This window comes from Elephantulus edwardii, unplaced genomic scaffold (assembly GCF_000299155.1).
Source record: "Elephantulus edwardii isolate Elephantulus edwardi_28Jun2011 unplaced genomic scaffold, EleEdw1.0 scaffold00222, whole genome shotgun sequence".
In the NCBI taxonomy this organism is placed as follows: Eukaryota; Metazoa; Chordata; class Mammalia; order Macroscelidea; family Macroscelididae; genus Elephantulus; species Elephantulus edwardii.
This window is the reverse complement of record NW_006399972.1, coordinates 3,827,021-3,852,917: the sequence shown is the minus strand read 5'-3', so window position 1 is coordinate 3,852,917 and position 25,897 is coordinate 3,827,021. Positions and strand designations below refer to the sequence as shown.

General features: G+C 41.3%; 1 protein-coding gene across 1 annotated transcript in view; it reads right to left on the bottom strand.

Annotated features, from left to right (window-relative positions):
- APBB2 (amyloid beta (A4) precursor protein-binding, family B, member 2) overlaps positions 1-25,181 on the bottom strand; it is a 256,008-nt gene extending 230,827 nt beyond the window's left edge. Inside the window, exons 1-2 of the mRNA XM_006898190.1 lie at positions 25,121-25,181; positions 23,451-24,266 (exon numbers count right to left, since the gene is read on the bottom strand). Coding sequence (XP_006898252.1) covers positions 23,451-24,266; positions 25,121-25,181 — 877 coding nt within the window. The remainder of the gene's footprint in view (positions 1-23,450; positions 24,267-25,120) is intronic.
- Between the last annotated feature and the right edge of the window lie 716 nt (positions 25,182-25,897).

The following is a 25,897-nucleotide window of genomic DNA, read 5'->3' as shown; positions in this document are numbered from 1 at the left end:
GCTTGGCTCCACAGTCAAAAACACTCTTGGCACCAGCAGCCAGGATTAAAAGGCAATGGGAAAGTCTGCTGTGAGGGACCTCTCCAGAGTAAAGAAGAGCAATGGTGTCTCTCCGGAGACTAAGGTGCACCGGATACAGGCTATGGTCTTTGCCATTACTTGCTATGCATCAGAGAGCTGGACAATGGCTAGGGATGATAGAAGGAGAATTGATGCCTTTGAGCTGCGGTGCTGGAGAAGAGTATTGAATATACCATGGACTGCCAAGAAAACAAACAGGTTTATCATAGAGAGGGTAAAACCAGGCTGCTCATTGAAGGCAAGGATTCTGAAGCTTTGTCTGACATACTGTGGACATGTTGCAAGGAGGGACCAGTCCTTGGATTGGGACGTCATGCTTGGGAGGGTGGAGGGACAACGCAGGAGAGGAAGACCCTCTATGAGGTGGATTGATTCAGTGACTGGAGTAATGGGCGTGACTGTGTCAGAGACAGTGAGGCTGGCACAGGATACAGCAGGATTTAGGGCTGTTGTACATAGGGTCACTATGAGTCGCAGGCACATGACTCGACGACACATAACAACAACCACCACCAACAACATCAAGAAACTTGCAAACAGAGCAAGGAAACACTACATGGTTCAAAATTAAGAAAGGAGTGCATCATAGATGCATTCTTTCTTCATATCTTCTTAATGTATATGCTAAACCAATCATTTGGAAAGCTGGACTTTATGAAGACGCATGTGGCATCAGGACTGGGAAAAAACTCATCAATAATCTGCATTATGCAGATGTCACAACCACACTTGCCAAAACTGAGGAGGATTTGAACTGTTTGCTGCAGAAGGTAAAGGACCACAGTCATCAATATGGATTGCATTTCACATCAAGGAAACAGAATTTCTCACCACTGGGCCATTAGGCAAAATCATGATAGATGGAGAAAAGATTGAAGACGCTAACAATTTCATCTTGCGTGGCTTTCAGAAAATTTGCTGTTAAAGATCTCTCCAGAGCGCTAAAGAGTAATGATGTCAGTCTAGAGTCTAAAGTGTGCCTGATTCAGGCTGTGGTCTTCTCAATTGTTAGCTATGCATCTGAGCTTTATATCAGTTCAGATTTGATGGCTCATAACAACAACCTGTCAGAAATCAAAGCACACAGACTACAGTTAAATTATCTTCAAAACCCTATAATCCCAATGAATACAACACCAGTTTCACTTTAAAATGGTCTGAATAAAGCACAGAAAATTATCAACCTTTAAAGATCTGAATCTAAGCATATATCATAAAGGTGCAGCTGCGGTACAATGAAGCGTGAGGTTGTATGAATGCATGATAGTCTGAGTAAAAGGCTGAACAAGCTGCTTTTCTCACAAAACACTCTTTATATTGAAAGAGTGACCAACTAACAGACTAACTTGGGCTATTCAAATCTGGAAACTGGGCTTTTTCTCAAAAAATTAATTTCACAAGCTTGTCACTTTAAGGAAAACAACTGACAGTGTTTGCTGCCAAAGATAAAATGTGAGCTATCAAGCAAAAATCAGATTTGGGAAGTACTCGTACCCACCACTGTGAACCTGACAGCTTCCCAATAATTAAAGACCTTGCTGATGAGATGGGCTCTGATATTAACATATGCAATGTTCTAATACTGGATAATGAAATGTGTCAACATTTGGAAAATCTTCCTAAATTCATGGAACTAGTATTTTCCAAATCACCAATGCAAGATGTTTCAAAATTATGCACGGGTTTTGAAAAGGCCATACTATATTGCAAGGTACACCAGTGGATTCTAAAATGAAAAATATAGAAAAGTATATTGTTAGGGTTCAGATTTAACTTTATTGACCTTTATGAAACAACTGCACATTCAGTTTTGGTGTGAAAATGTGATTTCTTAAATTATGTGAAAGGCAGTTACAATGGTACTTACTTTTCTATCTACAAAGCTGTGTGAGATAGGTGGAATCTTTTCATCTATTTCTATCAAAACAATGTATTAATACAAAAGAAATGTAGATAAGGAGCTCTGGTGAACTAGCAGATAAGGAGTTGCACCCAAGAGAGCTGATTCTACCAGGTGCTTCTTTCCCAGGAGAAACAGAGGCAATCTCCATCATGAGATTTACAGCCTCCAAAACCTACTGGAGGGAAAAGGCAAGTCTGACTTGAGAGCACAGAACAATAAATGTAAATATAGATACACAAACTCATTTGTCTTCAATTGCTGTTGTTACGTGCTTGCTGACTTGACCACAACTCATAACAACCCTATGCACAATAGCTCTGAACCCTGCTTTATCCTGAGCCAATCTCAATGTCTCCAATACAACTATTGCCATTATTCCAGTTATTGCGTCAATCCATCTCATCCAAAGTCTTCCTCTCCCATGCTATCCCTCCACCCTTCTATGTATGATGATGTCTTTCTCGAAGGACTGTTCCCTCCTGGCTATGTGCCCAAAGTATGTGAAATGATGCTTCAAAATCCTTGCCTTCAAAGAGCAACCTGGTTTCATCCTCTCTAGGACAGACATGTTTGTTCTCTTGGCAGTCCACATGATGTGCAATACTCTTTCCCAGCACCACAACTCAAAGGTATCAATTCTTGTTCTGTCATCCTTAGTTACTGTCTGGCTATCAGCAGAAAATTGCAAAGGCCATGAGCTGGATCATGTACACCTTAGACTCTACATTAATCGTTACTCTTCAGCACCCTGGAGAGGTCCCTCTTTTGATTTCCTGATTGCTGATGTCTTCAAATACACTGTATATTAAAGAGAATGTCAAATGCATAAAATAATAATATTAGTTTCACTAGACTGTTGTTGGCTTTGAAAAAAAATGTCATTTTTCACTTAAATAATGCATCCTTTGATTAGCATCTAAGGAGCTCTGGGGATGCAGTGTATAACGTATGAGGCTAACAGAAAGGTCAGTAATTTGAATCCACAGCCGAGACGGGGGATAAAGATGGGAAGTCTCTTCCCATGAAGATTTAGAGCCTCAGAAACTTGAGGAAGCGTCACTTGAGTAAAAAATCACTCTGTGGCAGTAGGTTTAATCTTGGTTTTTCTTTTATTAACACATAATAGGTTTCTCATTTCTATTTCAAATTAATAAGTGTGTTTTAAAGGCCTGTTTGAATTTCTAATAAAGTCCATTGTTGTTGCTGTGTGCCATCAAGTCAGAACCGACCTATGACTGATGGTCCAGCAGGTTTTCAGAGGCTGTACATCTTACAGAAGTAAATCTCAGGGGAGAAGAATGACCCTCCTTCTCCTGCTGGTGGATTCGAACAGCATGCCCTTGGGATTGCAGAATACACACAAGTGCTAAATTCTATACAAGCAAAAGATTTGGGGAGGGGTTCCTAACATTTTTTTTAAAGTGGAAAAGGGCCCTGCCATTGACAACAGTCTTTTAGTTTCTTTTCCCCTCAAGCCCTTCCACTCCTTTACTGCTCTAAATCCCCTCCATCTTCCCATTTTGTACTCTCCTGCTTTGTAGAGCTTCAAGCAAGTAGGAAATGGTTAATTTGTATTTGACAGGGTGCAGCCACTGCAGAGCAACCAAGTCTCCTGCAAATGGGACTGTGACCTGAGCAGGAAATCGGCAGTGGGACTCCCCACTCATAGGGGTCAGCACTCATTTAGAGAGTTGGTGTCAAACACCATCTTTGCATGAGGCACTGCCGCCTGTTTCTCATTTAGGTCACAAACCCACGCACCAGATATCTGGTTGCTATGAACCTGTGTGCTCTGACAATCAGGACTGAACTCGTTTGAACTGGTCTAAAGAAAGTCCTAGTTGTGTTAACCTGAGGCCTCCTGGTCAAGGAACAGCTTTCTCACTAGAAATAAAATGCTTATCTGTTCAGTACACTTAACATTAAAACAAACAACAACAAACAGCCTGGCATTACTGTTATATTTTGAAGTAAATGTATTAATTTCAAATATATAATTCATATATCAACATGTCTCAGGCCCTGTTTCCTCTAGGTGCTGAGAAATGGCTCAACAAAACAGTCAGGGGCCTTTACTCTTGCTGCTTCCAAGTGAGGCTTGCCCCACACACTCTGAGTGAGTGACCACCAGCAGTACCAGCGGCTCCTGTTGTTGTTGTTATGTGCTGTCAAGTCGTTCCCGACTCATAGCGACTCTATGTACAACAGCCCTCAACCCTGCTCTATCCTGTGCCAATCACGCTGCCTCTGACACACCCATCCTGATTACCCCAGTCACTGAATCAATCCACCTCACAGAGGGTCTTCCCCTCCTGCACTGTCCCTCCACCCTACCAAGCATGATGTCCCTCTTCAAGGACCAGTCCCTCCTTACAACATGTCCACAGTATGCCAGATGAAGCTCCAGAATCCTTGCCTCCAAGGAGCCACCATGTTTAAACCTTTCCAGGATGAATCTACGGCTACTGCGCTTGTTTAAAATGCACCTCTAAGGCCAAGGCCCAGCCCCACAGAATCAGTATCTGCTTGCTAACAAGAACCCTGGTAGACCAAGCAGAGGCTTTATGCATCTCTTCAATTACTGTGACCTTCCTGGAGATAAATCAATAGCTTTGAATCTATTTCATTGCAAGTGCAAATAGCAAAATTTACTTGATTTTCTAATCGCCTATGAGTACTCACTGGATGACCTCATTTCTGGGAATTAACCAAAAAAACCACAAATCAAAAACCAAAACCCTAAGAGCCAAAATAACACACACACACATATAAATATATATATATATATATATATATATATATATATATATATATATATATATATATATATATATATATATATATATATATATACACACACACACTGAAGAAACTATTTCTAGTAGTAATAAGACATCAGTTTTAATGGTAGCTAATATTTAAAAAAAAACACACAAAACTACCTATGTCAGGCATTGCACTAGACTCTTACATAACAACTGCATAAGGTAAACATTACTATTATTCCAAGGAGTCCGGATGATGCAGAGGTTAAGACTCACTTGTTAACCCACAGGTAAGAGCAGAAGTCAGAACTCAATAGCCACTTCTCAGGAGAAATATATGGCAGGAAGTCTCCTGTGAAGATTTATAGCACTGGAACCTTTTCTCACTATGAATATGCATCAAATATAATAGTATTGGCTTTTATTTTCATTCTCATTTTTAGGGAAAAGCAATTTGGAATTCAGATTGAAGGATGCCAAGGAAATGAGATTTGAACTCAGGATGTTTGACTGTAAACTTCAGCAAGTACTAAATGATTAAGAGCATCAAATAGATGCAAAAGACTCTGAAGAAGGTACTGTTGAGACCCTTGAAAGACTGGTTTTCAATTCTAGAATTACCAGAGAAATGAAGTGAATAGAAGACCATAGTAGCAATTTAGTATGTTAATGTGTAAGCAGACAAACATTAATTTTCTATCAGCCTCACTGAAAGAGTCCTAAAAGTAAGTAACACGATGGAATACTACGCAGCACACAAGAGCAATGATTTTGTAAATCACTACCTAGTTTGGGAGGAACTGGAGAGCATTATGCTAAGTGAACTAACTCAGTCCCATTAAGGACAAATACTGTATAAGGCCATTATTGTAGAAAAAGAAAGATAACTAGTAAAACATGTATGAGGGTCCGGGGGAGAGGGGGGAAGAACATGGGTGAAGAGTTGGAGAAAGGGGTAACCATAATGTCCCACAATTTGATAGGTGGACAGAGGGGCAGGTAAAGGAAATGGGAAAGATCCAGTGAGAAAAACAACATATACAAAGTTTTTAAGTAAACCAGTATAAAATAAAAATTTTATATTAAAAAAAGAATTAAGTTAAGATTGTCACCCGTGAGCTCTGATAGTGTAGGCTGTAGGGAATAACGTTACTAGCACAATAGTGGTGCCTCTTTGACTGTTTGAATCCAGCAGTGGCTCTGAGGAAAAAGGACAAGTTCCTGCCATGTAATCTACAGCCATGTCATTTACACTGAAAACCTGCCACAGGGTCAGCTATGGGTAGGTTTCATCTTAACACTAAGAGACTGTTACCAATCCAACAATCCTACACTACATTAATGGATATAATGGATGATTAGAGGTGAGAACTCTGGTGGCCAAGTGGCAAGAAACTGCACTGAAATCTCAAAGGCCTGGGGTTCAAGGCCACCAGCTGCTCTGTGGGAGAAAGATGGACTCTCTTCCTGTGAGATTAACTACCTCTGAAAACCTGCCGCAGGGTCAGCTTCGCATCGGTTCTGACCCTACGGTACACAACAAGAAGAGAGGGGAAAATTCCTCTCTCTGATGTATGTGTAAACATGGAATTCACTCTCTGGTTTGCGATCCTGCTCCACAGCATGCTGGTGTTCTGTATCGCTTAGGAAGAACCAACTCAGAGCTGATCCTCCAGCAGGTTTTCATAGGCAGTAAACTGCAGGGGAAGAGATGGTCCACCTTCCCTCACAAAGCGGCTGATGGATTCGAACTGCGTGCTTTGGGTCTGGCAGTGCAACTCCTTACACAACTTCCACAGCACAGGGAGGAAAAATTAATCAACAAAGGAGAAAACATCACCACCAACTACAAGAAAAAAAATATACAATGTTTCCCATGGCACAAAGTCAGGCTCTTTCCGAGGGTCATCTTGTGTACGGAGTCAGGACACAGGCATCATGACTGGGCACACTTAGAGACGAGGGCAGCAGACAGAGGTGGAGCCACAGTGCTCTTCGGAGGGAATGGTGGTAAAACACACTTCAGGCATTTTATCATGAGGCTAATCGCTGGAAAAAGACATCATGCTAGGAAAGATAGAGGGTCAGCAAAAGAGAGGCAGAGCCTCAGCCAGATGCACTGACACGGCGACTGTAAGGGGCTTGGGCACTGCAGAGACTGTGAGGAAGGTTCAGGATGGCGCAAGGCTCCAATTTGTTATTCCCAGGGATGCTGAGTCTTGGCCGACTCAACAGCACCTAAGGACGAGAACACAGTCTAGGGCCAATATGAGGAATATTGCTAACAATACTGCTAACACAAGGTAATGGTAAAAATGCTAACCTTCCAAACAAGACATTTATATGCTACAGGTCCTGCACAGACCAGAGGACTCCTGAGAGGCAAGGATAAGACTTGTTCTGTTTTGAGAATGGTGCCAGGAGAGGCCTATCCCTGAAATGTTGTTGTTGTTGTTGTTGTGTACTGGAGAGTTAGAATTGAACCATAGTTGACCCTCCAGTGGGTTTTTAAAGGCCAGTTACTCACACAGGAGGAGACTGCTCATCTTTATCCCACCGAGCGGCTGGTGGCCTTGAACCATGTGCCTCTGGGATGTCAGTGCAGTTTCTTGCCATTAGGCTATCAGAGCTCCCATTCCTAAAACAGGACATCATTTTTGGAAAGCTAGTCAGAGAACATCCTCATTGAGATGGATTGATATGATGACTGCAAAAGGGGCCTGAGTACAGCAGAGAATGTGAGGACGGTCCAGGAGCAGGCAAGGTCTAGAGCTGGTGTCCCTAAGATCACTGAGTTAGAGCTGGCTCGATGGCACCTGACGACAACACATTTACTAAGTCAGTGCATTTGTATATGAAATTTACTTCAAATGATACTGAAGGGAAAACCAATAATGTCTCTAATATTACTTAGGAGGAAGTCTTACAAGGGTCAAATTTCTTCATATTAAAGAGAAAAATAATAGAGAACAAAAAGAAATAAAAATGAAAAGTTCACACACAGTTAATGTGAAACCCTTTGCTGGGCATTCTGTTCACTGGCCAGCACATGTGGAACACTGCCCATCTATGATTTTCCAATACTCAAATAACCTTATTTTTGCAGCCAACTCTTTTTGTAATAGGAACCTTCTATTTCATGGGTTTTGCAATTAAGGTTGCTATAGAGAAGCGCACCGTGTAAATTAAAACAAGAGTAATCTTTATCTACCCCTACACTTATGCAAGCTATCTGAACTGAGTCAGACTTGAGCCACCCACATCAGAGCTTCTCAAAAGCTAATGTTTTCTCTCCTCTAACCAGATTAACAGATGGAGAACTCCTGAAGAGTCATCTAAAGATGTCTCTGGAAATTTCAACTGTGTTTTGCTTAACAGTTCATGTTACACTTTATGATTCCAACAGAAGGCAAGAGGCTGAGACTAGTGCAGCTATGATTAAGAGAAGCCTGTAGATTCCCCATCCAACGATGTTGCTACTATGGTGTTACACTTGTATGTAGCTGAAACACCCAAGACTGGTTCTTGTCATCATAATCATCTCATATGTACATGATGGCTGAGTCAACTAACATTTGGAGCAAGCAGTCCACAAAAACAAAGTCTTGAGCTGGAGAAGACAGAACCCATCTAGAGGGTACCGCTCTATTAGGCAGATAACTGTGGCCTTGTTGCCATGCAAGTCAATTATTCTGAGATTTCTGAATTTACAAGAGAACTAGGAAACTCATATTTTATTGACAAATATTTCCATTTCTAAGCTCTATCCTAATTTAAAAATTTTCTAAAACACCCTGACCATCAACTCCAATATATTTATGGGCACAGGCCCTGGGCACTGTCCATTTCTGAGCTCTAAGGCTTCAAGGCATCATCTTACACAGGTATTGCTTTAGACTGTAAGTTCCCCAAGGCCAAGGCCTTATTTTCTTTTTTTATATTCCTTAATAGCTCTGACGAAAATGCTATATATTCCATTAGCAACAAATATGTATTGAAAGAAAGGAGTTATTGGGTAGCACAGTTAAGAACTCAACTACAATCAAAAGGTTAGTGGTTCAAACCTACTCAATGGTATCTTAGAAGAATGAGATCTTTTGGTCTTCTTCCAAAAGGCTATACTCCTGAACATTCTCGGGAGCACAGTTCAACCCTGAAATATAGGGGGTCACCATGAGACAGAATGACTCAATGACCACTGTTTTCAAACAAAGGAAAGGAAAATATTTTATTATTATTATTATTTATTACTACTAGTATTATTATTATCTCTGTCTGTAAGTCCTTAAGGTTTGGCCACAAGGAAAATAATCCATTTCCAAGTGCCAAGTTACCTGAACTATCCTATTCTCTAGAGCTGACCCACTGACTCCAACAATAGAATAAAATATACCAAGGTGACAGTGAGAACGGGACAGGAATGAGCAAAGTTAGGCACAGGATCACTACAAGTCAAGACCAACTCAACAGCACCCAACATGGAAGTTGGGCCATACAGTATGTTAAGCTTTATATGTCTTTATCATATTTTTTCTGTCTTTTCCATACTTATTCTCACTCTCATTTGGGGATGAGAATTAGGCTCATAAATAGCAAGTCTAAATCTCAACATTCTCATTTCTACAATGAAAGATCTGAACTAAACTCTCTACAAAGATTTTTATATTTTATTTGCTACCAAGTCTCATAATATCAGCAATTGTGAAGATGATAAACATCGCCTCTCATCTCCTCTGCTTTGCAAACATTAAGGGATTATCTATGAGCCCATGTAAAAACCTCTACTTCTCATCACTAATAAAGTCAGAATACCAGGAGTCAGGGGCTTTATCTTCTCTCCATCCCTGCTAATGTATGACATATGCAAAATGGGAAGAAGAGTACATGGACACATTTGGAAGGCACTTTCTGTATGTCTTGAAGACAAACAATACATGCATTATTTGAGGTCACAGAGTGGCTCTAATTTATGCCTTTGCCTTCAGTGACAAGGACAGTACACACAGTATTGTGACTATTGAAAAATGACTGGCATGGACATTTGAATCAACAAATGAATAAATGAGAATAAGCAGAAGACTGATGAACACACTCACAAACTTTGAAACTGCTATTTACTTACCTGGAAGCAGAAGTAGATGGAAAATAATGCTTAGAGAAAATCATGGTACCTGTAACTGACCTATTATTACCATTTCCCATGGAAGCAGATTCAATTCCCAGCTGTACATTATGGAAGAATTTTGACTTTTTAGGACTATAAATCTCTCTATAAATAGAGAGGTAGAAAGATATTAATTTAAGGTTGTTAAGTAAGGGTAATGAGCCTAGGAAAGTAATGCATGATGGCATTTGACCAGAAAAAGTTGTGAAAGTAGTCATTTGCATTTGTGCTTCTAGGATTCCAGAGCACTACCCCTCATTAAGGTGCATTTGATACAGGTTATGGTCTTTGCCTTCACTTGCTATGCATCAGAGAGCTTGACAATGACTAGGGAAGACAGAAGGAGAATTGATGTTTTTGAGCTGTGGTGTTAGAGAAGAGCATTGTATATACCATGGACTGCTAAGAGAACAAACAGGTTCATCTTGGAAAGGGTAAAACCTATATGCTCCTTGGAGGTAAGGATTCTGAAGCTTTGTCTGACATACTTTGGACATGTTGTAAGGAGGGACCAATCCTTGAGAGGGACGCTATGCATGGGAGGGTGGAGGGACGGTGCAGGAGAGGAAGGCCCTCTATGAGGTGGATTGATTCAGTGACTGGGATAATGGGCATAGGTGTGTCAGAGACAATGAGACTGGCACAGGATAGAGCAGGGGTTAGGGCTGTCGTACACAGGGTCACTATGAGTTGCAAGTGATTCGACGGCACATAACAACAACAACTCCTCACAACCTTTTGGCTCTTTTCTAGAAGCTACCTGCCCACCTTCAATAGTGTGAAGGTATCACGGGGCACTTCTGGGACACCTCATATAGGACTAACTGGAGGACTCCGCCAGTCCACATCCTAAGTAGCTCTAGGATCTGCATACAATTACCCTTTCCTCAGAAGCTGAGTAAGTTGCCAAAATGAAGTAAATTTTTTTTCTTTTCAAAACCCCAGGAAAGTAGGGAAAAGCACAGGAAAAATAATGCATTAAACTTCTTTGGTGCTTTAAGGGGGGGGCGCTCCAGTGGTGCAGTCTATAGGGAGCAATGCTGCTAACTTAAAGGGGATATCTCCCCGGCGGTTCAAATCCACCAGTTGCTCCATGGGAGAAGGATGGGCCATCTCCTCTGGTGGGATTTACTGCCTCAGAAACCCATCAGAAGGTCAGCTAGGAGTCGCTTCCAACTCAAAGGCAATGTGGATAGGTACAAAGAAAAGGAAAATGACTTCACTGTTAAGAGCTGTGAAGTTTAATGGTCCTCTCAGGTTTCTACTGGTTGAGAGTCTATCCAATCTCTAACACATGTAAGTTCAAGCATCCCAAGAGACCATACTCTCATTTCACTAGGGATTTCTCTGGGTACCCTGACACACACCCTTACACACACACCCGGAAAACAAAACATGTGTGGCGGGGCTATGTATGTCTATATAGATTTTGTCTGTGTTAACTGGAGTCCTAATATAGTACACAGTGTTTGCATCTGTCTACTAATCGGTAGTGTCTACAAATCTATCCAGCAGCCTCATGGAAGGCAGGTCTAACAATCTGTTTCTGTAAGATCACAAACCAGAAACCGCTACAAAGCAGTCCTACCCTGTATAACATGTGGCTGTCAAGAGTCAGCATCAGCTCCACAGCAATGTGTTTCTTAATTGGCTTGACACGCACAGAGCACTAGACTTCTATTCCTATTCATCTCATTGCACTCATCTTTTCTGTTCCCAGAACTGCCTAGTATAAATACTTTATAGATGGAAGGCAATCCCAAACTATCTTAAATCTTCCACTGAATAAATTTTTTTTGTCTAGAATTTCATAAAGATGCTGTACTGAGCAAAATCATTTTCTTCCTTAAGCTCATGAGGTGAGATAAGAAATATTTTTATGCATCTTACCCCTGCGACACTAAAATCTAATTTGGAAAGCATACCATCTACCCCAGAACACATCGTACTTGGCTATTTTGGAAACTTCTCACATCTGTCTTCCTGAACTACTCCTGTCACATTATGGAATCCTCCACCAAGAAGATTAGAAGACTAGTGAATCACTGAAGTGTCTGAAACATTAATATTCATCTAGCAAGTCAAATTGCTGAAAATGGGGCCAGCCTTATATCTGAAATTTTAATAACATAGAAAGAAGAACTTCTCAAAGGTAATTTAAAATTATTTGTGGCTGAAACTATCAGAAGATAAAACAATATCCACTTGTGAAGAAAACAAATAGCTCACATTTTTAAAAAGTCTTTAAGAGTGCGTAATAATACCACCATATTCAAAATTTTAATATGCCTCAGCTTACCAAGACTTAAAATAGGATATGCTACCAGTTATAAGGGAGCTCTAGTGGGTTAGTGGTACGGAGTTGTGCTGGCAATCCGAAGGTATGCAGTTCGAATCACCAGCTACTCCATGAGAGAAATTTGGGTAATCTTCTCCCATGAGATTAATTGCCTTTGAAGACCCACTGGAGGATTGGCTAAGGGTCAGGTCTGACTTCATGGGACATACAACAGCAACCACTAGTTGTGTTCACATAATCAGATTTGTGTTCTTTCACTTTCTTCAACAATGTACCTCACAAACCAACCCCATCGAGTTTTCCGCAAGACTCAAAACCCAATTAATGTAATGCATCAAAGCGTTCAACTCTATACCAGCAGGGATTGATTTGTTATGCAGGGCAACATGTGAAGGCATCTAAAACTAAAGTGGTCCTTGTCTCTGACAGTAGCCTTTCTGAAAGATTTATAGATGCAATTACAAAGGATGTCTGTGGTAGATTCCATTACTGGCCCCATTTCTCTATCTCTCCCTGAAGGCTACTGTTACTTGCTCTCAAGTTGGAACCAACTAAATAACTGATCCTCTGGCGAGCTTTCAGAGGCTATAAATTGCATGGGAGGCAACTGCCTTTCTTTCTGTCTTCGTCCGCTGGTGGAGTCAAATCACTTGCCTTCGGGTGAGCAGCACAACTCCTAAAACTCCTTAGGCATTGGAGCACCCTATCCCAGAAGGTGAGGGTATAGAAGTAATTCTATAACAATTTTGTACAGGTTGTGCTTATTTTTCTGTTTATGCCCCAAATTATCTTCTCTGGAAAATCATTAGCAATTGGGGAGAGGAGGTGTGTCTTCTTCAGAGTCACACACCACGTATGGAGGTGAACACATGTGCCCAATGAGGACCTGGCTTCAGCTTTCACGGCACTGCAGTCAAATTAGAAACTTGTGAGTAAGGCTACAAACAAGTGTGAGGAAGACGACAACAGAAATTTGAAAATGGAAAAGGAACTTCCTACAGAGGAGATGGTCTAGAAAGGCTTCCAAAGGAAGATCACAGTCAAGCAAAATTTCAGTAGCAAAAATGAAATTTTCCATTTCCCAGATTCTTAAGATAACTAACCAGTTGACCTGGATGAAATGATATATTCAGGTTCCTGGCACTGTGGTACAGAGGAAAAACACTGACCACAGGTCACAAGACCTGGACTCAAGTCCAAGAATGATTACCTTTGTTTGAGAAAGTTCCAAGTTTGGGACTGAAAAGACAGACAGGAGGCCCAAAGAACATCACGGAGCCTTCCCCAGGGACCATGGTTATACAGCCTCATTCTGATGTAACATCAACAATATGTGTGTTGTTGTGACATGCCATCGAGTTGAGCATGACTCACAGCGACCCTATGAGCGAAAGATCTGAACCCTGTTCTATCCTGCGCCATCCTCACACTTCCTGATACACAAGAGTCCATTGCTGCAGTCAGAGTCAATCCACCTAGTCGAGGGTCTTCCTCTCCTTGGCTGACCCTCCACCCTTTCTAGCATCATGTCCTTTTCCAAAGCAGCATGCTCAAAAGTATGTAGTATATATTACAGCCAGAAAATACTAGAAAAAATTTACTTGCGCTTTATTGACTACGCAAAACAATCAACTGTGTAATTATAAAAAAATTATGGAAAACAATGAGAAGAGTGGGAATTCCAGAACACATAATCTGCTGAGTATCATCCAGATTTTGGTTTCTTCAACTGTGCTTCTACACACTTTACTAAGTAACTTAATTTCCTAAAAGTGGCTGGGTCATAAGATGCATTCATAGTTTCCTACACTGTATCTTCCATTTTGATAAATCACAAAATAAATATGAGTTACTTATTGGTTACCATTCAAAACTCTTCGCATAGTAGCTTGCTACAACAAGTTTCCATAATGCAAGCATAAAACACCAAGTTATTAACAGAGACTACATATAATCTGATCAATCTATATTTATATGAGCTAACGTGTTTATCTGGCTCATCCGGAGGAACTGTATATCAGACTAACAGCTTCCCATTGGCAGATCCAGAACGATGTCACCCTTCCCTTTAGAAATGGTGTTGAGGCACTCTTTTTAACTTTTCTAAGATTCCTAGGATTGGGGAGGGAAGACTTATCAACAATCTGCGTTACACAGATGACACAACCTTACTTGCTGAAACTGAGGAGGGGATGAAGCATCTGCTGCAGAGGGTCAAGGACTATAATTTGCATTATGGATTGAAATTCAACATCAAGGCAACAAAGATCCTAACTACTGTGCCAATTGGCAGCACCATGAATGATGGAGAAGAGACTGAGATTGTCAACAATTTCAGACTGCTCGATCCCATAATCAATAATCTTGGCACCAGCAGTCAGGAAATCAAAGGACGAATTAGGCATTAGGGCAAAATGTGCTGTCAAGGACCTCTCCAGAGTGAAGAGCGAGGATGTCAGTCCAGAGACGAAGGTGTGCCTATTCCAGGCCATGGTCTTCATGATTGTTTGCTATGCATCCAAGAGCTCAACAATGACCAAAGATAACAGAAGAAGAATTGGTGCCTTTGAGTTGTGGTGCTGGAGAAAAGTACTGAACATACTATGGACTGCCAAGAAAACAAAAGCCTGGAGAGGTAAGGCTGTTCCTTGGAGGCAAGGATTTTGAGAACCTATCTCATACACTTTGGCATGTAGCCAGGAGGGACCAATCTTTGGAGAAGGATATCATGCTTAGAAGGGTCAAGAGACAACAGAAGAGAAGAAGACCCTAGATGAGATGGATTTACACAGTAACTGGGGTAATGAGGGTCAGAGACAGTGAGACTAGTTCAGGATAAAGCAGGGTTCACAGCGATTGTGCAGCACAGTCAATTTCATGGCAAGAAACAACAACAAACTCCTAGGAAAGCTCCAATATTGCAGATGTTTTTATTCTCCCTAATAGCCTGCCTGGTTTCTAAAAGGATAAACTACACAAGAGGAAAACAACTGTAACATATTGTCTAAATGATCGATTGTGCAAAACAGTTCCTAAAAAGCTAGAGGGGGCGATTCAGAAAGAAAGGGAAATCGAAAGTAGTCAATTTCTGGGCTAGCCAGTGCATTTTAGTTTATAAATAGCATTCTAATGTGGAAACGATGCCCCTAAGGTAGAAATTAGTCTATTCTATTTTTCTGGGCTTCCCAAAGCACAGTCTCCAATCCAAAGATAATGGTATCATGATTCAAGTCATAAAACACATACCACTGTGATGAGTGCTCACTTAACACACAACAAATAAGCAAATACACAAATACTGACTTTCTTATTCCTTTCTCAAAAGTTCCTTCTTCCAGTGCTTATTATAAGCACACACACGTTGCTAGAAGTTGGTATTCCAATTCTTGGAGGTACAAGCCTATACACACACGTATACGTATATTACATAATACATAAGCACATATAATGAACATTAATTTTACCATTAGAAAGGAAACAACAATATTTCACTTAAATGAACAGTAATAATTTTAAAAAGAACTCTGATGGCACAGTGCATTACAAGCTGCACCACTAATCAGAAAAATCAGAAGTTCAAAACCACTAGCTGGTGAGAGATAAAAATAGGGTGATGATTTCTTCTCTTTCTCCTTGGAGCTACTGGTAGATTTGAACTTCCAAAGAAGCACAGCCCCTGGTTTAGCAGTCCAATTCCCTAGGGACTATACCACCAGAGTTCCTTAAGACCTAAGAGGGTTTTTCAAAATTATTAGTATTTTAGGACATTGCAGCCAGAATAGGGTACTGTCCCAAACTGGCCATTTTGAAGGCCAGTACAGGTGTGGCTTCTTGAATTTCAACTGGAAAATATTTTTTTTTTTTTTAAAAAAAAACCTATAAATATTCTAGGGACCTTCTAAGAATCAAATCCCTATGCACATCTAAAAACTTCTCCCCAATAGAGTAAAAAGGGATGCCACAGACTGGGAAAAAATATGTGGTAATGACATGTTAGATAAGGGACTTATATCTAGAATTTATAAAATACTTGGGCCCCACAACAAGATAAAGGTAAATAACCAAATTGAAAAATGGGCACTGGATATGAACAGACACTTCACCAAAGATGACATTCTGATGCCTAACATACCATTAAGAAATGTTCAAAATCCCTAGCTCTAAGAGAGATACAAATCAAAACAACTATGAGATATCATCTCACCCCAGGAACAAATCAAAACAACTATGAGATATCACCTCACCCCAAGAATAAGCAATATTTAAGAATAACAAAATTTAACAGAGCAGCAAACAACAAATGCTGGCGAGGTTTCAGAGAAACTGGAACCCGTATTCACTGTTGGTGGGAGTGTAAAATGGTGCAAACACTACGGAAGGCTGTGTGGTGGTCTCTCAAAAAGTTGGAAACAGAAATACCATTTGACCCAGCAATTCCATTACTGGGAATATACCCTAAAGAAACCATAACTACTACCTAAGCAGATATATGCACACCCATGTTTTTATTGTGGCTTTGTTCACAACAGCAAATAGATGGAAACAACCCAAATGCCCATCAACAAACCAATGGATAGAGAAGCTCTGGTATATTCATACAATGGAATACTATGCTTCATTGAAAAACAAGGAACTCATGCAATATTATTCAAAATAGGTGACCCTGGAGGACATGATGCTGACTGAAATATCTCAGTCACAAAAGGACAAATACAGCATAGTGCCACTGTTGTAGAACAGGACTGACATCAGGGTTGGGGTGAGACTGAGAAAGACTGGATAAATGATGTATACTGCATTGAAGAAGACGAGGGAGAGAACTGTTTAAAAGCAATATATGATTGGGTATAATGGTTATGACAAGAGTTCAGAATGAAGGCTGCATAGTGGAGTGTACTCAGACGGGGGAGGGGATTATATACCAATGAAAGAATTTTTCTTTTACTTTCCAAAGAGAAGAGCGAACTGGGAGGAAGGGTAGGCAGGGAGAAAAATGCAACAATGAATGAATGGAAATCCAAAATCTCTGTAAATGTTCATTATAATTAATTAAAAATTATTTAAATAAAATTATAATGGGGACAGTAAAAATAAAATAACTATAAAGATTTCAGTAAGGAGTTGCACTGCCAACCCACAGGCATGATGTTTGAATCCACAAGCTGCTCTGAGAAAGATCTGCAGTCTTCTCTCTGAAACTTACCACCTGCTGTAGAGTCGATTTAAACTTGATGACACATAACATAGATAAACGGATTTTTTTTACAACTACCAGTCTTACAAGGATATTTTATTAAAATGCCAATAAATTTAGTTACTTACTGATAACTCCGTAGTCACTAAGTTGCGCCTAACTTGATGACTCCAAGAGTAGAGCTGTGCTTGAGAGGGCTTTTGCAGTGTTAGCCTAAAGTTGGCACTTTTTTTTTTTGGCACTTTTTTTAACTATTACTTTATCCCCCACTCGTCACCAGCTACCTTAGCTACAGACTCTTGCTCTTGCAAATCATCAAGAGCTGTGGGACTAGGATAAGAGAGGGAGTTCTCCCACACTGAGCAGCAAGGTTTGAGGGAGACTGAAGGAAGACCCTGGTGAAAGCAAGACTCTAGTGTAGGTGGTGGAGAGTCTGTGGCCTTGCTGTAGAGAAACTGTGACAAGTATAACCAGAAGAGCCCCAAGATAAAGGCCACAGTTAAAGGTTCTGCTGACATAGCTGCTCAGAGGCATATACTGCTGGATGATTGAGGAAAATAGAGGCTTCTTGAATCTGTGTTACTGAACTGAATCCAGAGTCTGGACTAATTGAAGAATTATGCCTTGGGACTGCTGGGCTAAAACCTGGATTTGTTTGGGGTGATATTCTTTGCCTTCCCCACTCTCCAACTTATTTTCCTAATAAACTCCATTCTCAGTACCACAACTGCAAGCAAAGTCCATGAGTCAACAATGAATAAACAAACCTCTTGCTGTTGGTGAAGCTCTACAGGTACCATGAGGCTGGGTTACTGGCTTTTTATCTGCTTTCTGCTCTGGGGCGGTCAGAGGCTGTGCTATTATAACACTCTCTGGTCCTTTCATGGCCCTGTGCCACCACGTGCCATTTTCTGCTCTTTAAACAGTTTTCAGCGGCTAAGTTTTCAAAATTAGATTGCCAGGGCTTTCCGCCCAGGTCCTTCAGGGTAGACTTAACCACATGGTTAGCAGCTGAGCATATCAGCCGCTTGTAGGAACCAGAGCCTCTGAAACTCATCAAGGGCCTCATAAATTGCTATTACCAGTCTGTCAACGCTACATTAAAATTCAAAAGACATCAACACAGTCTTTGAAAGAAAAAAATCAACTGACTGTATCTTCCCAACATGTCAGAAAACTCTCATCTCATGCCAAGTACTATAACGGCTCTATGAAGAAATGAAACAGAAAGCCACACTAGGACATGAGCAAACATGTATGAAGGAAGTGTCAAACAGAGCAGGGTGGACCATAAGTGGCAGCTAAAGGCTTTAGAGCCCCTGCAAATGGAACGGCAAGCACATTTCAGCATAAACTTCATGCTCCCCTCAGCCCAGCACTCTGCTAGAAAGAGGCTATGGACGGAAACCATATAAACATTCACCAACAACGAAATAGTCAAGGACTCATAGGTCTTGGCTACAGCAGAACAGAAAGCTGTGACAGCCAGATCTCGGTGGGACTGATTTGTTTCTCTGGGTCTTGTAAGTTTCCACAGGGTGCAGTATAACCACTTTTCTGTAGATGAATGGGAAATATTGGCGCTCACCAAATAGTCTGTTTCTTAGAAACAAGGATTATCAAATTTTATTTCACTTATTTGAGGACATGTTTTCAGGAAGGATAAGTCTGGGTCTGTGAAAGAGTAGAAGATCATTAACAAAGTAGATTGAAGCAGTGACTAACCACGGGTTCGAGCGTATCAGAGATGGTGAGGGTGTGGCGCAGGGTATGGTTCAGATCTGCTGTCCACAGGGCTGCTCCGAGTCTGTCTACTCGACAGCACCTAACAACAATAAAACTCTTATATTTTTCTGTCTTACACAGGTTCCAGCTTTTGTAGGTTTTAATATATTTTGAAAACAAGAGGTAGAAAAATCAATCTATACAAAATATTCTTAAAATCATTCATAAAATAATCTAGATTATTGCTGGTTTTGTGTACCATCAGCTTGGAAAGGACCCACAGCTGACCCTCCAGCAGGTTTTCAGAGGCAGTTAATTGCATAGGCAATTGTCCAACTTTCTTCCACAAAGTAGCTGAGGGATTCAAAGCATATACCTTTGCACTGGCAGCATAATTCCTGACTACTTTTCTTTTTTATGTGCTTCCTTTAACTCTTAGACAATTTCAAAATTAAAATAGAAAAAGAAATTTATTTTATAACCCTAACCCAATTTAAACTATTATTTGCCATGGATTACTTTCTTTGTTTTTACTCTCAACCCCAATCATTTGAAGAAAATCTTTAAAAAGTTAGTTTAGATATTTATCTTTAAATAATTTTTTAAAAGTCATCATCAGGATGACAGAAAAAGAAGTGATACCTTTGAGCCAGGGTGTTGGAGAAGAGCACTGAACATCCCATGGATGGCCAAGAGACAAACAGATATGCCTTGGAGAGGGTGCAGCCGGACTACTCTTTGGAGGAGAGAATTATGAGGCTTTGCCTCACATCCTGTGGGCATGTTGCTAGGAGGGGCTGGTTATTCCTTGGAGAGGGACATGATCCTGGGAAGGGTGGAGGGTTGGTGAAGGAGAAGACAACCCTCAACCAGGTAAACTGACATGGTGACTGCTGTAATGGGCTCTTGTGTGTGAGGAAGTGTGAGGATGGTGCAGGACAGTTGGGGTTCAGATCTTTTATTCACTAAGAGTTGTATTTGACAGCATCTAACAACAATAACAACAGTCAAGTTGACTCTGATTCATGATGACCTCAGGTATGTCAATGACCTGTGCTCCAAAGGGTGATTCCCAATGGACAACTTGGGGAAATGGATTGCCAGGACTTTCTTCCAAAGTTCCTTTGGGTGGACTCGAACCACCAACTTTTTCATTAGTAGCTGAGCTGTGTTACACAGAGATCCCTCTAAAGGGGAGTAACTCTTTTGGGGGTGGGGAGTATCATTATCACATACTTTGGGTGATATTATGTATTTATCATAAATATGGATATATGTCTAAAATCTTTCTGGAAGAAAATATGAAAATGACTAGATGGCTTGATTGCTAAATAGAATGCTAGACAGATGCTGGTGTTAGGTGTTGTTTAGCTGGCACTAACGCCTCGTGCCCTGGTGCACAACAGAACAAACATTCCATCATCCTCAAATGGATTCTGTGTATGGGCCTGTTGACTGCTATCAATCGATTTTATGAAAATTCTTCCTCTTTTGTCTCTCACCTTCCACATTAAATATCTCCCTCCCTTCCTCCCTTCATCTCTCTTTTTCCCACTCCCCCTCCCCTCCCCTTTCAGTGGTCCTCAATTAAATCCAATGTACGAAGGACCATTCATTGGTTTTTCGAGGCTGAGGGGCTGAGATAGCCCATCTTTCACCCCAAGAAGCCCCTGATGGGTTCAAACCACCAGAGAGGCACAGTCTTGTGGTATGCAGTGCAACTCCGGATAGGTTGTCAACGGCAGTGGTCACCTTGGGCATGGGGCCTAATGTGAGGATCAGGAGAGGATTTGTTATTCATTTTAAAACATCCTGTATATGAGTTAAAAACATTAATGACAACAGAATACACTGTGCCTGCCAGAGTGGAAGGATGACTGTCATGAACTGCTCAGAACTGACTCATAGTTGGGTTTCTGTTGCTGTAAATCACACAAGAAGAGATTTTCTTCCTCCTGTTGAGCTGCTGGTAGATTTATATTATCAGCAAGGCGTGACCTACGGGTCAGCAGCACAGGTTCCGACGGTCACAAGAGAGGAAAACAGAGGGGCAATAGAGTGCTGTGCTGAACATAAGAATAGAGCGTCATGCAGATGACGTAACAACCTTGCTTACTGAAACTGAGGAGGACCTGAAGCTTTTGCTGCAGAAGGTGGACTGTAGTCTTCAATACAGACTGAAGCTCAACATCAAGAAGACAAAGATTCTCACTACTACTGGAAGCACCATGATAGACAGAAAAAGAGATTGAGATTGTTAATGGTTTTTTAGCTTGCTTGGTTCCACAATCAACACTCTTGGAAGGAAATAAAAAAGTTGAATTTCACTAGGAAAGGTAGCTGTCAGGGACCTCTCTGGGTGCTTTAAGACAACGATGTTAATAGAGATTAAGGTGTGCCTGATCCAGGCCAGGATCTCTGCAATTACCTGTTATGCATCAAAGAGCTGGACAATGACCAAACATGACAGAAGAACTGATGCGTTTGAGCTGTGGTGCTGGAGAAGAGTACTGACATACTGTGGACTGCCAAGAGAACAACTCTGTCCTGAAGAGGGTGAAATGAAGCTGCTCCTTGGATGCAAGGGTTTTTAAGCTTTGTCTAACATACTTTGGGCATATTGTCAGGAGGGACCAGTCTTTGGAGAAGGACATCATGCTTGGAAGGGTGGAGGGACAGTGCAAGAGAAGAAGACCTCAGATGAGAGGGATTGGCACAGTAACTGGGGTAATGAGGGTAGGTGTGTCAGAGCCAGTGAGGTTGGCTCAGGATAGGGTATGGTTCAACGCTACTGTGCACAGGGTTGTTATTAGTTAGAATTGAAAGAATGTCACATAACAACAACTGAACCCAAAGGTGTCAGATGCACAAGGGGTCTTTATGTAGATTCACATTCTGGTAAGTGATAACATCCATCAGCTACAGGATATGAATTCTCTAAATAGATCAAAAGTAATAAAGTGTTATAAACTCAGAGACATTACTAAACCTAATTAGAAATCCACAAACGTGCAGGTCCAGACATTCTGAGACGAAATGGAGTTATGTCAACCTTTCTATTGCTATATCCAGAAACAGCAAGTTGAAGAAACACATCATCTACAGGACTGGGATTTTTAAAGGGCATCACAAAATCACTTTTAAAAAAACATGCTGAAGTCTTTCTCCTACTCTCTTTCTAATTTGCATGTGATTTCTAGGCCTTATAGACTGAAAAGCAAATATTATTCTCATCTCTGGAGTGTCTATCTTTTCTAGTTAGTTTACATATCTGAACATAACCCTGAGTATCAGTAAGGTAATTGATGTTGTTGTTGCTGTTACGTGCCACTGATTTGCCTGTGACTCATAATAGCTCTATATTCTGCCCTATCCTGAGCTAGTCGCACTGACTCCAACACACCTACCCCCACTGCCCCAGTTACTGTGCTGGACTAGTTTAAAAAATGCAATCTTTGGAAGGGAAATCTGGTGCCTTAACCAGGCCACACCTTTGTGGTGCCAACCACAAAGTCCACTCTGATGACCCCAGCTCCAAAGGAGAAAGATGGGCAAGCTATTCCCTTGAGATTTACCACCTTGGAAGGTGGCTCAGTTATGAATAAGTTATGATCTGACAACAGCACGTTGACTTGAAATTTTTCACATACTACACACTCACACAAATAACATACACATGTACTTAGCACAAAAAAGGCTAACATAAAACTACTAGGCAATGGAACTTTTAGGCCTGCAAAATCCATAAAATGTGCAAGTTATTTGCCAAAAAATATGGTACATTCTAGGAAGCACCATTTCTCCACTTGAACAAGACCAATAAAATATTCCCCAGAAAAGCCAACAGGAAAAATGTCTTTAATGAAGAGACTTTTAACTTTTCACAATCGTGGGCATGAATACTTTCTGCTGAGAATTTTTAAAACAGTTGTCTCTCTCTTCATCAGTTATATCTGGCCCCCAGCAACTGTATCCTTTTATTATTTTGCTTACCAAAGCTCAACATTTGCAGGTAAAATACAGATACAGTTCTCCAAAGCACTAGAAATGTAAATTCACAATAGATGTCTTACTGTACTTAAAATCCAAGGCTTATTTTAATTACAAAATGCTTACCAGAAAAAAACACCCTACACAGTGGCAGACAGGGGGAATCTAACAATATCTCCCATACAAATCACCTAACTTTACCCTGAAATGCTCATGTTCTTTCAAGCTTGGAAACGCACTTTTTTGGTCAGCCTAGAGGTTTACGCATTGATGGTCAAAGATATGAACATAAAGCCCCACCCTGGCCCACATCTTTCCCAAGGGGGTACCTGTTTCATCTGGGGAGCTGGGGGAGGCACTGTCCTGAGACAACGTGGTCCAGCTTGACTCCTCATCGCTGGGTGCCAGGTTCTGGATCCGGTGGAGCGCACAGTCCGTTTTGGCCCCCGTTTTGGGATGATCCTTCTTGGTCTCCGGACTGGACGACACCGTGGCGACCTGGCCGTCATCGGGGCTGGACGAGGGCTTGTTTGCTTTCTGCAGCAGCAGCTCCCCGTTGCCGATGACGGTGGACACCTGGCCCTGGCCGGGCTGGGCTTTCTCTTCGCCCTCCCTGTGATGGTTGCCCAGGTTCTGCTCGAGTTCTCTGGCTGAGGTCTCCAGGTCTGCATAGTAGTTGAGGAAGCTCTTGGTTTTCCTGGGCTGCGAGGATACGAGGTCTGAGCCCGTGGAGTCCTGCGGATGGGGCTCTTTCCCCTCTAACTTCTCACAAGTTCTGTTGATGCCCGCTGTTGGGCTGACATTTTTGTTGGGGTCCTGCTGCCCTTGCTCGGCAGCCTTCCGGAGCTGGTTCTCCCCATTTTTCACCAGTTTGATGTTGGCGGAGCCGTTTCCCAGCAGGGGCTGTGCGGCGGGGTCCGAGAGGCCCATGGCCGCCTGGATGTTAGTCAGTGCATATTTCTTCCTGCACTTGGGGGGTGTGCTGCTCTTGCTTTCGGCGTGCCTGATCTCGGCATTCAGCAGTTCATTGTGGGAGGAACGGAGATTAAGGGTGTTTGGTGGTGTGGCTGGGCCGTTTCGATGCGAGACATCTGTGGTTCCGCTGCTGGCCATAAACACTGCCAGGGTGTCTCCACCTGAGTCAGCTGGAAAGAAAGGCGAAATGGTCATTAGACTCCCACTGGGATTAAACCGTTTAGGATACTGGATGCAGGGAGCTCTGGGGGCCTAGTGGTTAAAAACTTGCTCTGTAATCCTGAAGGCAGGTGGTTCAAATCCAACAGACACTCTGAAGAAAAATGGGCAATCCTCCTGTGTGGTTAACTGCCTCTGCAAACCCACTGTAGGTCTCGCTATGGGTTGGTTTCAACTCAATGCAACAACAAAGAATACTGAATGAGCAAACACTTTATACTGAAAACTGAAAGAATGAATGCTTCCATTACATGATGCATTCTTGTAGAACTGACACAATTCCCTTTCTGTTTTCACTGTTGGCTTGTATATTAACTCAAATTAACAACTCAATGCCATGAAGTCAGAACCAACGATTAACACTGCACTTTTAGAAGTTGTAAATCACAAAGGACGGAGTGTTCATCTTTCTCCCACAGAGAAGAGGATAGTGGATTTGAACCATCTGCCTTTGGGATGGCAGCACAACTCCTTACCACAAAAACATCAGAGCTCCCTCATAAACTACTCAGAAGCAAATAAAAGTCTTAATGTGCATAGCAAAAGTCAATTTAGAGAAAAGCTTAAGAGAACCGAAGGTCCAAATTTTTTTTAAAAGAAACCTGAAACATTTTCTTGGTTTCATAAGAAAAAGTGTTTTCTTAGAGCAGTTGATTGTCATGATTCACAACCTCGACAAGTATCCCTCTTCTAAGCATCAATAAATACCATATGTCTATTCTGTAATTCCTTCAGGCTAAAAGAAAATTTACAAATTGATTTTTTTTTAAAAAATTCCCTCTGGGCTCCATCTTTCTTAACTAACCTAAGAAGTCATTGTTCAGTGCTACTCTCTCCACTTGTCCACAGTAATATTTCTCAGTCATGCTTAGAAATCGTGTTCAAAATGTCTGGAAAAATCCCTCAGTTTAGGTTGATGTCCTTGTAAACTTTATTTTCACCTGGTGTAAAGGTTTGTACTAAGCAGGTATTTTGAGAGACTAGCTTAATTTCTCAAGAAAACACACACACACACACACACACACACACACACACACACACATTAGTACTAATGCAGCATTGAGGTTTTGGCTACAGACAACATTCTAAGAGTCTCCAACGGCGTCTGAACACATTCTTCGGAATTAAAACACAGACTCAGGTGTTGGCAGTCATCATGTGCTCTCACAGAACGCCTAGGAAACCAACTGACAGCTGCATTTATCACAAATATTGTTCACACCATCAGTGATTTATGTCACAAATCCCATTCTAGGAAGAAAAGGTTTCTCAGCCTAGGAGAACATGAAACCCATCACTAAGCATTCCTAAGGCTTCGGATTTCTCAGTCTGTGAGGAAGGACTTCTTTCTTATCTGAACCCTGGAGCCCTCCTGAGTTATTCTTTAGCAGCAGAGAAACTAAAAGCACAGCTCTCGACATTCCTGAAATGGTCTTCTGCCAACTCTCCCTGAACAAAGGAGGACAAGAATTTTCCCCTATTGGAGAGTTGAGGGCTATTTTTATCATCAAATACTCAGGTTGGATGATTCTTGAAGAGTTACTCCTTCTAGAACCTATGAGCTTCCAGGAAGTTTCATAAT